General features: G+C 38.8%; 3 protein-coding genes and 1 long non-coding RNA gene across 5 annotated transcripts in view; 1 reads left to right on the top strand and 3 right to left on the bottom strand.

The window, feature by feature from the left end:
- Positions 1 to 1,278: 1,278 nt before the first annotated feature.
- On the bottom strand, positions 1,279 to 10,355 carry LOC108253409 (transmembrane protein 181). Of its 2 annotated transcripts, none has more exons than XM_017447308.2 (3): positions 9,553 to 10,355; positions 4,087 to 4,236; positions 1,279 to 1,483 (listed from the first exon to the last, which is right to left on the bottom strand). In XM_017447308.2, the coding sequence occupies exons 1-3, from the start codon at positions 9,627 to 9,629 to the stop codon at positions 1,375 to 1,377; spliced, it is 336 nt and encodes a 111-aa protein (XP_017302797.1). In that variant the 5' UTR covers positions 9,630 to 10,355; the 3' UTR covers positions 1,279 to 1,374. The 2 variants fall into 2 exon arrangements, with proteins under 2 accessions (XP_017302797.1, XP_017302798.1); XM_017447309.2 differs by lacking the exon at positions 9,553 to 10,355 and adding an exon at positions 9,348 to 9,545.
- LOC113470664 lies at positions 5,707 to 6,441 on the top strand. The gene is made up of 2 exons (XR_003393634.1): positions 5,707 to 5,753; positions 5,957 to 6,441. It is a non-coding gene; the product is annotated as an uncharacterized LOC113470664 (long non-coding RNA).
- A 190-nt stretch (positions 10,356 to 10,545) lies between the features above and the next one.
- LOC103517061 (uncharacterized protein K02A2.6-like) overlaps positions 10,546 to 13,717 on the bottom strand; it is a 16,412-nt gene continuing 13,240 nt past the window's right edge. The window contains exon 2 of the mRNA XM_008482071.2: positions 10,546 to 12,661. Within this exon, the coding sequence (XP_008480293.1) occupies positions 10,546 to 12,627 (2,082 nt within the window). The 5' untranslated portion in view covers positions 12,628 to 12,661. The remainder of the gene's footprint in view (positions 12,662 to 13,717) is intronic.
- LOC103517060 (uncharacterized protein K02A2.6-like) lies at positions 12,782 to 13,705 on the bottom strand. Its single transcript, XM_008482070.1, has one exon. It carries the CDS (start codon positions 13,703 to 13,705, stop codon positions 12,782 to 12,784), a length of 924 nt encoding a protein of 307 aa, XP_008480292.1.

The raw sequence follows: 13,717 nt of genomic DNA, 5'->3' as shown, positions 1-13,717 counted from the left end.
CTACTCAAAATTATTAAATTTCATCTTGATTCAAAATGGCGGCGGTTCAAAGTTATGCCTATTATGCTGCTCCGTGGGACATGTCAGGGAGCGCGTAGCGCGACCGTGTGTGTGTGTATGTGTGGTGTGTGTGTGTGTGTGTGTGTGTGTGTGTGTGTGATAGGTGTGTATGGTGGGTGTGTGTGATGGGTGTGTGTGGTGTGTGTGTGATGGGTGTGTGTGTGTGATAGATGTGTGTGCAATGGGTGGGTGTGTGATGGGTGCGTGTGTGTGGTGGGATGTGTGTGGTGTGTGGTGGTGGATTTGGTGGTGGGTGTGTAATGGGTGTGGTGTGAAGGGATGTGTGTGGTGGGTGTGGTGTGTGTTTGTGTGTGTGTGTGGTGGTCCCGTAAAAAGGACGGGTCAACAACTAGTCAATAATAATAATAACTAGTGGTTGACCCGTCCTTTGTACGGGACCACCACACACACAAACACACCTACAACACACACCACACCCATCACACACCCACTCACCACACACACACCACACCCATCACACACACCACACCCACCCACCACACACATACACACACACGGTCTTAACGTTTAATGAAGTTATTCGTTGCATTCAAGACACCCGTACACGGTCAATAGTTTTGCCTCACGTCTGTTTTTCAGGTAGTCAAGTGGTTATTTCTCCGGGAAGGACGTGAGGTAAAAAGCCAAATAAGGTCTCATCCTAATCCTTGAATAAAAAGCAAGATTCCTGAGAGATGGAGACCTCTGCGGAAAAATTTTCTCGAACGAAAAAAGCGTGTTTCGTAAAGTAAAAATAGGACATAACAACGTAAATCTTTTCCAGCCTAAAAAATATATCAAAGCTGAACTTTGGAAATCATGTCTCAGGTGTATTCAGATCAAAATTTTGTGCCCTGGCTCGTGGTTTTAGCAAAAACAGTTTATCCATTACATTGATTTTTTTTTAAGAGGTTTGACAGAGATAACTGTACTTTTTTAAGCGAATGCAAATATCAAGTTTTTTTTTAAAGAGGTTTGACAGAGGGAACTGTGACTGCTAGAGAAATCGAAGAGAGAAGGAAGACAGGATAGGAGAAAGCCAGCCGTTCCGAGAACGAACATTATCCCATCAGGATAAAAAAATCGAAGAGAGAAGGAAGACAGGATAGGAAAAAGCCAGCCGTTCCGAGAACGAACATTATCCCATCAGGATAAAATTCGCCCCGGGCGGGAATCGAACCCGCGGCCTAGCGCTTAACATTGATAAAAAGCATGGCACAAGGTTTTTTGAAAAAGAGTCTACCTACCCTGAGCCGTTGTCAGTGTTTTTCTGGTGCACCCTGTAAAGATCTTTAATGAAATACCTACTTGCGACTAACCTGTTAATCCTATGAATACTACAAGACCTAGACAAGCGAAGAACGCCAGAAATACCACGACCAACTCTCGCTTGTGCATTGAATAGAGACGCATTGGTACAGATCTGAAAAGTAGAATAACATTTTATGGGAATTAAACAATCTATGCCAGCCTAGTTAGCTTAGTTGGTAGTGCGTCTGCCTTGTAAGCGCTAGGCCGCGGGTTCGATTCCCGCCCGGGGCGGATTTTATCCTGATGGGATAATGTTTGTGCAAATTTTTGTAGAGCAAATTTTTTCGAGTGAATACATTTGTCAATTAAAATATTATGCTGAATTCCAAAAATTAAATAAAAAATGGGGGTTCCCATAAAAGTGACCTATATTTGGCAAAAAATGGGCCGTTTTGCAAAATAAATTGCAAATTTAAAAAAAGCCATTTTAATCATCAAAATTTCATCTACACGATGCCGTTTATTTCATTCCTTAATTCCCAGCCGTTTCTGAGATATGAGCGTGGTTCGCAAATCACGAACCACCCTGTATAGGAACAAAAGGAAGATATCTTTATAGTTATATTAAAATAAACCATTCTCATTATTATTATTATTAGTCACTCTGTCTGTCTGTTCCCATAGAAGGACTTATCCAAACCTGGTCGACCTATATATCAAATTAAAGGTCTTTTTAGCAGGATCACGAAAATGGTGGTGCAAATTTTGTCCAGAAAACCAATAAAAACTGGTTTTTGGGGGATTTTTTTTACATTTTCTCATACAAATGAGCTCTGAATTTGTCGCGACGACCTATGAACTCAAAGCGAGAAAGTTTTAGATAACACTTCAGTCGTCAATTTAAGATGTTTTGCGGCCAGTTACACTGTCAACCTCCAATGACTGCACCCAGTAGTCCATGGACTAAGTGAATACAGCCAGTGACATGGAGAGCCAGTGACATACATACATACATATCAGTCCACTGAGATATTTCAGATGAACTATCACTTGAATCTTCACATAAATTATTTGACATTTTGACACAATAACTCCCCATATTGAAAAAATCTAGCTTTTATTTTATTATAACAGAACAGGAAATTTGACATTTTGACACAATAACTCCCCATATTGAAAAAATCTAGCTTTTATTTTATTATAACAGAACAGGAAATTATAGTAATAGTAATAGTAATAATTGTGCTTTATTATTAAATTTTAACATATCATGACAATTATAACAAGATTAAATTGTGACAGCACTACCACTAGTCCACCCAACCCCCCCGGGGCCAACAGAAGGACGCGTGGAGCATGAGGGTGGCCCCCCATACCCCCCGCCTCCATCCGTCCACCCCAAATCAACAAGCAATTAAAAGTAACCAACTAATTATTAGAAAGAAAAAATATATTTTTATAAAAGTGGTTTTGAAATTTGACTTTAAGAGTATGTTTCTTCAAGAGAAATTAATACCTAACTCAGAAGCATCTTCATTTTCACTTGCCAACTCATCTGTAGTTGCTGCTCCAGCTGATTCAAAATCATCTTCTTCATCACTGGCATTAATATCTTCAATAATTAATACCGTATTCAAATTGTACACAATGTTACGAAGCTCATTCTCGTTATTCTGTTCATCATCCTCTTCCTCTTCTGAAACTGAGACTTGTATTTGCAGATCAAATCCCAAAAAACTAGCAAATAATAATACAGGCAAAGAGAATCGAATTTTGTACGCCAGGTCAAAAAAAAATAGTAATGAGTCTTTAAAAATGCTTTGTTTTCCAGTGGACACTATAATATCTGACATTTTATCACAAAAAAAAAAACATAGCCTATTAGAGGTGAAAAATTACAAATTATTACTTCATCGCAAATTTCAACAGATTTGTGATCATACGCATGCACTGATAATACAGTGTTTCAGAAAATCATACGCATGCACTGATTATACAGGGTCCAGCAAGTGATCTGCATGAATCCGTGAGGCTGCCTCCCAATGGAGGATGAGATTCAGAGTTAAGAGTTAACACCTATGTTAAGCTACGCCGAGAAAGGCCAATAAATGGATGGGTGACTTAAACATTATATTGGGAATAAAGGGAGAACGGGCTCTAGTCTTGATTTTAAATCATTACATGAAAGTAAAATCAAACAATCAAATCAAGAATGATAATAAACTGAATATTAAACAAATTAGGTAGGTAGGTACATAGGCATTCTTTAACCACGATCGAATAAACTACGGGCTAAAAAATTCCCGGAGGAACGGACCCAGCTCGTTTTTTTTTTCAAATACGTATTCCGCAAATGTAATAGAAAGTCGTGTGATGTTCACACCAGATATTTTTTTTTTTATTTTTTTTTTTTTTCAGGTAGGTGAAGTCTATTCTTGAAAAGCATTTTCGGGTCCAAAACTGAACAAATCAGTACCTTACGGTTCCAAAAGAGGGCATAAAGGGGAAAATCCACGTGTTTTTGCAAATTTCGGTGCCAAAACTGGACATCTCAAAATTTCGACCTTAAATAACTAATTATGTCAACTTTGCCATAAATACCAACAGATTCCCTTAGATTTTAGCTTTTTTCAAGACCAAAACCATTAAAATTTGCTGCTTCTTTCAAAAGATATGAGTTTTTCGTTTTTTTCCCTAAAAAAAGTTTATAAAGCCTTTTTTAGCTTGTCCACTTTTGGAACTACTCACTTTAGAACAGGGAGGTTAGATACTTGCCTTTCGCATCTGTCATGATGATAGGCAGGAGCCAGATATCTATTGAACTCGCTGAATACGTCACTGAATTGAGATAACATATTACGGATCCTCATAACACAGCCGCCACTAGGTAACTGATATGCATAACCGAAAGTAACGCCTTCCATGCTACATAAACAATCAAATATCAATTCGTTAATGAATTATCAAACAAGAGTCTCGCATTTTTACTTTGTACTAGTGGTTGACCCGTCCCTTGTACGGGACCACTGACCAAATGTTTTCGATGTCTCTTTGCGTTTACGAAATAAGGGTTAAGCAACAATGACTTTGGTTAATATCAGGATGGGTGACTATCCCATTTTTACCAAATTGTTACAGTAGCGTCCTTGGAACACACCGGTATATCACACCAAATTTCATCGCTTTACGACAAACCGTTCTTGAGATATTTTGTTCACAACCTTTTCAACATTTTCCACGAAATGAGGGTTTGGGTGATTATCCGATAGGGTAATAGAAAGTAAAAATAGATAGATACTCATTTTCCTCACGAGGCTGAGTGGGCCCGCAACAGTCAGTCTCAGAATCAATCATTTGCATGATACAATTTTTTTTAACCCGCCCCCCCCCCCCGGGAATCGAACCCGGGGCTCCTACGTGCAAGGCGAGTTACGTTTAAATTTATCTAAAATAATAATAATGATGATGATGATGATGATGATGATGATGATGATGATGATGATGATGATGATGATGATGATGATGATGATGATGATGATGATGATGATGATGATGATGATGATGATGATGATGATGATGATGATGATGATGATGATGATGATGATGATGATGATGATGATGATGATGATGATGATGATGATGATGATGATGATGATGATGATGATGATGATGATGATGATGATGATGATGATGATGATGATGATGATGATGATGATGATGATGATGATGATGATGATGATGATGATGATGATGATGATGATGATGATGATGATGATGATGATGATGATGATGATGATGATGATGATGGATGATGATGATGGATGATGATGATGATGATGATGGATGATGGATGATGATGATGGATGATGGATGATGGATGATGATGATGGATGATGGATGATGGATGATGGATGATGGATGATGGATGATGGATGATGGATGATGGATGATGGATGATGGATGATGGATGATTAAAAACATCCTTGTACCTATCCTTGGGTAAAACTGCTTTACCCAAGGATAGGTACTAAATTACAAATAATCCGTTTTTGAATCCGTGCTACTAAAAATCACATGCTAAAAGGCTGAAAAAATACCTACTTGTCTCGCGGGTTTTTGTGTTTTTCGTACGTACCTACCTATCTTTTTCAACTTTTTTTGTATTTTTTTTTCTGTTTATTAGTCAGTTCCCGTATTTTCCATAGATTTGGAAAAAACGAAAAAATACCTACTTGTCTCGCGGGTTTTTGTGTTTTTCGTACGTACCTACCTATCTTTTTCAACTTTTTTTTGTATTCTGAAAAAATACCTACTTGTCTCGCGGGTTTTTGTGTTTTTCGTACGTACCTACCTATCTTTTTCAACTTTTTTTTGTATTTTTTTTTCTGTTTATTAGTCAGTTCCCGTATTTTCCATAGATTTGGAAAAAAACCGGAACAAAGGTTGGTTCCGGCGGAACATTTGATTTTTGACAAAAATACGGATTGTTCCGGGAAATAACGTACGGTTGGCAACCCTACTTAACACTGTTAATTTCATTCACTAAGTAAGATAAAAAACTGGCAAGCAAGTAAAAGAGTGGATAACTGGACGTCCCATTCGAAGGGGATAAGCAACAGTTAATCACACTCATTTTGACACTCAGGTTGGTTCCGGCGGAACATTTGATTTTTGACAAAAATACGGATTGTTCCGGGAAATAACGTACGGTTGGCAACCCTAAATGAAAGGCAACACAACAGACAAGTTTTTACTGATGAGAACCAGATTTCTATTGGGGAAAAGTTTCGAGTTATTCAAGCGGAAAGTTGGTCAAAAAATCTCAAAAACTGAAACTTTGGAGAGAATCACTCCTAAAAATAGGTAAGTTTGTATTTTTTGCATATTATTATGATTGTTCTAGATGTAAAATTTTGTGCAAATTTCAAAAATGAAAACCGTTTCTTTCTACGACAAGTAGAAAAAAAGTTATTCAACTTTTTCTGAGGGTGCCTCTCATTTTCCCCAAAACACACAAAATGGCGGTTATCTAGAGAACCGATCGAAACCGCTCATGCATATGGGAATGATTATTGTTGGAAATGATCCCATATATCTACTGTAGGCCGTTGTCCCTATAATTCTGGACCACCCTATATAATATCTCTAGTAGCGCGGTCAAACTCTCTTGACTTGGCGGGGCGGAGCGCTACCGCGCTCCTTAATACCTTCTGATAAGTGAATTCTACTTACCAAGGACTTCATCGATTTCCTTGTGTAGTTTATCCTGAACCCACGGATTCAATATCAAATACATGAAGCAGAACTCCAGGATAGAGTTGACAGAATTGACGGTAGCAGCGATAAAATCCAGGCCGATTATAGTCAGATCATTCTCTGTGGAGGAAGAAAGAGGTAACGTAACGGTATAGGCTAGAGATATTCCTTGCTAAAGAAATAGCAAAGGATGAGTGCAAAGGGCTTCCACTCGCAAAATTTGTAGCCAAAACCAAATGTCAGCCCAAAGCAATCACCCTAGCTAGGGCTGATTGAGAGGCTGACGAAAAACGCTGACCCCCGTCTGAACATGGGAAAAGGCGAAGAAAAAAAAATAGGTTAGAAGAAAAAAAAATAATAAATAAAAAATAGGTTAAAAAGACAATTCCCGAGGACCAATTTCACTTTTTATCTATCCTTATCTCTGTTAATTCCGCCCGGTACGGATTTTATCTTAAATGTTAGGTTCGTTCTTGGAACGGCTGGTTTTCTCCTATCCTGCCATCCTCCTCTCTTCGTTTTCGGGACAGACCTTAGCAATTACAGTTCCCTACCAGGGTTCATCTGGCTCCGGATGATAGCACCCTGTTATAGGGCCCCTGCCTAGGGATACAGGTGAAAACCGGTCAACGGACTTGGATAAGGATTTCTGAGTGCGGAAGAGCCAGGACAACGGCTTCAAGTTCCTTAGACATTGAAGGCGGATGATCCACAATGAGAAGGCTACTCTTCAAACCGGGCTCTCCATGTCACTGGCTGTATTCACTTAGTCCATGGACTACTGGGTGCAGTCATTGGAGGTTGACAGTGTAACTGGCCGCAAAACCAGTGCCACTTTAAACAATTCAGAGCACAATTTCGTCTCTCTTCAAAAATCTTCAAACATGGCGTACTTTGAAAACATAACGGATAATGTACCCCAGATGAGTATTAACTCTTAACTCTGAATCTCATCCTCCATTGGGAGGCAGCCTCACGGATTCATGCAGATCACTTGCTGGACTTCGCAGTCACCAGAGAAACGCCATCTGTAGAAGAGCATTGGAGGAGCAGGAATCGTCGGCCACGACGGATACCTAAATCATGTATGTATGTACGTATGTGTGTACTACTGGTTTAATTTTGAAAAGGTGGTATACAAAATATCTCAAGAACGGTTTGTCCTAGAGCGATGAAATTTGGTATGCTATCCCGGTATGGTCTGTAACAATTTGGTAAAAATCGGACAGTCACTCATCCAGATATCAACCAAAGACAATGTTGCTTCGAACTTCGAAAAAAAAAAAATCAATTTTTTTTTCATACTTTATATGATTCCTTATCACACGAGGAGTAGGTATTTGAAGATAGGAAATTTTTGGTCAAAAATTGGCCGCCGTAGGCGGTCGATTTTGGATTTAGATTTTTTTTTAAAGTTCAATTTTTGTACACTTTTTAATGATCCCATTACATGGGGAGTATTTTAAGATAGGAAATTTTCGACCAAAAATCGGCCGCCGTAGGCGGCTCAGGCTCGGGACTTTTTTTTCAATACGTATTCCGCAAATGTAATAGAAAGTCGTGTGATGTTCACACCAGATTTTTTAAAATCAAATATCTCCGGCTTAACTTATCCAATTTTGATCAAATTTTCAACGTGGTCTACTTTCGTGCCTCAACACACACATTAAATCCGTTTTCTTCCGTCATTTGTAGTTTTTCCTCTACAACTACCTGAAAACGGCTACTTTCTCTGTGGCGTATAATATCTCTAGTAGTGCGATCAAAGTTTCTTGGCTTGGCGGGGCGGAGCGCTACCGCGCTCCTTAATCAAAGGTCTTAAAGTACCTAGTATATTGGTACAAGTTTGAGCTCTCTCTATCTCTCTCTCCTTCTTCCCCTCCCCCTCTCCTTTTCCCCCTCCCTCTCTCTCTCTCGCTCGCCTTTTTGAAAATATTTGTTAATGTATAAATTAAAGATGGAGGAGTTGTCAATGTGATCATAATAAAAATGTTCTTTTCATTCATAGATGATGATGATGATGATGTTGATGATGATGATGATGATGATGATGATGATGTTGATGATGATGATGATGATGATGATGATGATGTTGATGATGATGATGATGATGATGATGATGATGTTGATGATGATGATGATGATGATGATGATGATGTTGATGATGATGATGATGATGATGATGATGATGTTGATGATGATGATGATGATGATGATGATGATGTTGATGATGATGATGATGATGATGATGATGATGTTGATGATGATGATGATGATGATGATGATGATGTTGATGATGATGATGATGATGATGATGATGATGTTGATGATGATGATGATGATGATGATGATGATGTTGATGATGATGATGATGATGATGATGATGATGTTGATGATGATGATGATGATGATGATGATGATGTTGATGATGATGATGATGATGATGATGATGATGTTGATGATGATGATGATGATGATGATGATGATGTTGATGATGATGATGATGATGATGATGATGATGTTGATGATGATGATGATGATGATGATGATGATGTTGATGATGATGATGATGATGATGATGATGATGTTGATGATGATGATGATGATGATGATGATGATGATGATGATGATGATGATGATGATGATGATGATGGATGATGGATGATGGATGATGGATGATGGATGATGGATGATGGAATAATAATAATAATAATAATAACAATAACAAGCATTTTCATCATGAAATTCATCCTTGTTGTTTTTCTTTTTTTTTTACTCACGTGGCAAGTAGGAAGCGGTCTTGTGGAATAATTTTTAACTTTCAAACTTTACAGTGATTTTAAAGAAAGAAAAAAAATGCAAAACTGAACAGCAGTTTGAGAGAAAAAAAGGGAACGTTTCTCTAATTTTAATTGCTTGACACAGAGTATTTGAAAACAGGCAGGATAATATTTGAAAACAAAACACACACTGAGATGAGCTTACCTTACTATCCGCACGGGTAAGTATTGATTTACATTGTACATTGCGTTGGGTGGGTGTGAATACCCTCCCCCTTCCATGGTCACGTGATTTTGTTACTTTCTCCTTTTTCTTGCTAGCCTAAGCCATATTTTATTACAGTCATCATAGGAAATTTCTTTTTGGACTAGTTCGGACATGGCGCCCGCCACCGCACCCCCTACCAGTCCAAACTATCCCTTGAACATTTTGAGTGTAAAACCAGTGTAATATAGCAACAACTTGAGAAAAATACCACGCGATCACAATAAGATAACCTGCTCAAGTGTTATGTCCGCCCCGAACACCCATTTTTATCGCCATATACATGTTTTACACCCAAGTGCAAAAGCAGTGTACAATGAGGGTAAGGCTGGTGTTTTACGGTCCAGTGTACTGGCGGGTGAAAAACACTGCCTTTACACTGTCTCAAGCCAATAAATTATACCGGTATTACCAATTTATTATGACGGTTTTACCGGTGTATTATACCAATTTTCCTAGCTTTTTATACAGATTACACATTTTTTAGACACCGGTTTGAACGGTGCTTTAGGTCTGTTGAACCTCCTCATTTATTTGGGAGGGAGGTGGTACCTATGAAACAACATAATATGTTGTATTTTATTTAACATTTAACCCAAGAACCGAAAATTCGAGAGTGGGCGTAAAAATCTCGTAGTGGGGATAATCAGCTGATATCAAAGATTGGCAGCACTGGCGCTGTCTAGTAGAGAAGATGGGAAGCTCTTGATAAAAATTCAGCTGTTCGCATATTTGAATAATTTTTTATTCAACAAAATGTTTGGCGAAAAACGCGATGTGCACTACACAAACACTATCACAGTATTTCATAGGAATTGTTGGTACTGTCGCCCCTCGGTGTTCAATGCAGAGATTGCACCTTCTCCTCATGCTCTTTGTTAAATATAAGAAATGAGAAAACGAACAGCTTGGAGAGAAACGAATTGTATCATTTTAATATTTCGACTGACTCGGCTGAAATTTAGTCGGTGCGACCTTCACTCCGAACATTAATCTGTTCACCCTGTATACGCCCTTGTGAGTACTCAGGGACTGAAGTAATGCACTCTCGTCATCCATTTCCAAATGGAAGTATGCCTTGCTCAGATCTAACGTACAAAAATATTTACCTCCATTCATTTGAGCGTAGATGTCCTCAATCCTGGGTATAGGATAATTAAAATCCTTGATAGCCTGGTTCACTGTTACCTTATAGTCAGCACAGATACGCACACTTCCATCTGGTTTGTCCACCGGTACGATAGGTGTTCCCCAATCCGAGTGTTCCACCTTGGTGATGATACCTGACTTTTCCATATGTTCCAGTTCATCCTCTATCTTCTGCTTCCTGGCGTATGGAATAGGCCGCGGCTTAATGAAAACAGGTTTCACGTCAGGTTTCAAATCCAAGTGTAATTTGATGTTAGGTACAGGACCTATTTTACTCTGGAATACATAAGAATAGTCTGTAAGTAATCTGTCCAATTTGCTCACATCATTTTTATCTGTAATTGAGACAGCATTAATCTCGGACCAATCGAGGTTCACCTCTCTCATCCAATCTCGACCGAATATTGGATCAACATCTTCATTCAGAACGTAGAGCTTACCAATGAACCATTGAGACTTGTAAGCGCAATTGACGAAAACAACGCCTCGGGGCTTAATAATTTGCCCGGTATAAGTTCGCAACGTTACATTCGTATTGAATACTCTCTTATCAGAGTTAATACTTTTGAAATCTTTGTACGAAATAGTACTTAGGGCAGCCCCTGTATCAAGCTCCATGAGTATTACTTTCCCTTCTATCTTTACATGTACAATGAACTTGTCATTCGTTTTCTTTGAATGTAGCATATGTACTTTGTCTACTTTGTGTACTTCGCACGGATTCTCCTCATCAGAGGAGTCTGAATCCCCCACTTGGTTAGTCTGAGGTTTTCTTACCTGAGCTTTATTCTTGCTCATACATACACTCTGGATATGACCCAGCTTACCACAACCTCTACAGAATTCATTCTTGAATCTGCACACGTCAGTTGGGTACCTGGGGTGAGTAGAAATATTAGGATTAGTATGATTCAGATTGGCAACATTTTCACTTCTCTTCTTTGTAGGTAGAAGATTTTGTTCTACTCTATGTAAAGTGAACTCTTGTTTGTTTTCCATCAACTTACTTTCCTCAATAGAAAGTTCCATTGTGCTCGCAACTTCCAGAGCGTGTTTGAAAGAAAAATCCGATTTTTCCTGTAACAGACGAGTTCTGATTTCCTTATCTTTTAGACCTCGGACAAATTGTAGTCTTAATAACATATCTGAGACAGAATGTTTGCAATGATCACAGGTAAACTTACAGTCAGCTGATAGTTTCCTCAACTCAGTGGAAAAGTCCACGACTTTTTCCTCTTCCCCTTGTACACGGGAAATGAACTTGTGTTGTAAGGTACAAACACTGGGCTTCGGATCAAGATGATCCTTTAACTGTTGAATCAACATTTCATAGGTCTGAGCTTTTGGGTCGTCAGGGGTACAAATATCGTACAACTTTTGATGTACTTCAGGTGTGAGAGCATGTAACAAGATATCAACTTTAGATTCCCCAACATTACCCTTGAGCCTCATGAAAGTCTCAAGCCTGTGTATAAAGTTCACAATCGATTCCCCCTCTTGCAGCTGAGTGAAATGTAGGCTAGCAGTAGTACTTACAGGATTCACTGTCTTCTCATGTTGTACCGATGTCTTCAGACTTACGCTCGGAAAAATCTTCTTCTTGTCTGCAATTTTCAGTCGCAATCGAGTGAAGTTCTCTAGCATTTCACATGCGTAATCTATCTGCTCTTCAAACTCATCCGGCACCAACACATTGATAGACTCCTGTATCACCCCGTACTTCTCTTGCAAAAGATCCAACACCTTCTCTTTCGCTTCCAATTCATGTAATGTAAATGTAACTGTAGCATCCGAAACTTCATTCATCGTCATGGTCAACTTCCTTTTGTACACCGACCTCTTCTTCTTCAATTCTTCCAACTCCATCGTATGGATGATTTACCCTCGTCGCCAATGTTAAATATAAGAAATGAGAAAACGAACAGCTTGGAGAGAAACGAATTGTATCATTTTAATATTTCGACTGACTCAAAAATCATCTGGCCGCAATACACAATTCTCGACTCTATCTATATATCTATCAGTTCTTCCCCCCGTAGCAAGTACTTCTGATCTGGTCCACATGTCGTCTCCACACATTCCCTTCGTCCAACTCCACCTGGTAATGCAGCCTTCCTTCTCTTCTCAGTACTCTTCCAAACTTCCATTTCCCTTCACGCGTATAATTTCTAACTTGCACCCGGTCTCCCACATCAAACTTTCTTCTCGGCTCTCTTCTGTTTCTGCTTCCCTGGTTTTCTCTTTCTTCTTGTTCACTTCGGAACATGACATGAAAGTCTGTTCTTACTTCTCTTTGGAACATCAAATCATAAGGGCTCTTTCCATCAGCATTGGGAACTTTTCTCAGTTGTATCAAAATCTGACTCAGTTTGTATTCGACATCACCTTTTTCATCATGCATGCAGTTCAACAGCTTCTTAATGGTTTGAACATACCTTTCTGCTTGACCATTAGTGGATGGATGAAATGGAGCACTTGTTTTATGGATGACTCCATTTCCTTCTAGGAAGTCTTTAAATACCTTTGAGGTGAACTGTGGTCCATTGTCCGATACCAATACTTCTGGAAAACCAAAGTTACAAAATAAATTTCTCAACTGTTTGATGCACCATTGTGATGTCGTGGTTTTAGTGGGGATAACATCAACCCATTTAGAATGTGCATCTACTATTACAAAGTAGTAATATCCTGACATGGGCCCGGCAAAATCAATATGCAACCTCTGCCATGGTTTAGTAGGTGGTTCCCAACTATGAGATCGCTCCATCGGTGCCTCATTTTGCTTTAGACAACAAACTTTACAACCTTTGGCAATGCTTTCGATGTCCTTATCGATGTTTTTCCAATAACAGAAGTTCCTTGCGAGTGATTTCATTTTAACAATACCAACATGTCCTACATGCAACTCTTTTAGAACTTCTCTTTGTAAATTGAATGGAATCATGACTCTTCTAGC

The sequence above is a fragment of the Diaphorina citri genome, unplaced genomic scaffold (assembly GCF_000475195.1).
Source record: "Diaphorina citri unplaced genomic scaffold, Diaci psyllid genome assembly version 1.1 scaffold1736, whole genome shotgun sequence".
In the NCBI taxonomy this organism is placed as follows: domain Eukaryota; kingdom Metazoa; phylum Arthropoda; class Insecta; order Hemiptera; family Psyllidae; genus Diaphorina; species Diaphorina citri.
The sequence above is the reverse complement of the archived record's forward strand: the minus strand, read 5'-3'. Positions and strand labels throughout refer to the sequence as shown.

Excerpts from the sequence above, each read along its gene's own strand:
- LOC108253409 (XM_017447308.2), bottom strand. The coding sequence starts at position 9,629 with ATGGAAGGGGGAGGGTATTCACACCCACCCAACGCAATGTACAATGTA. Across the intron at positions 4,237-9,552 it reads TTACCCGTGCGGATAGTAAG|CATGGAAGGCGTTACTTTCG; the intron begins GTAAGCTCATCT and ends TTGTTTATGTAG. Across the intron at positions 1,484-4,086 it reads CATCATGACAGATGCGAAAG|ATCTGTACCAATGCGTCTCT; the intron begins GCAAGTATCTAA and ends TCTACTTTTCAG.
- LOC103517060 (XM_008482070.1), bottom strand. The coding sequence starts at position 13,705 with ATGATTCCATTCAATTTACAAAGAGAAGTTCTAAAAGAGTTGCATGTA.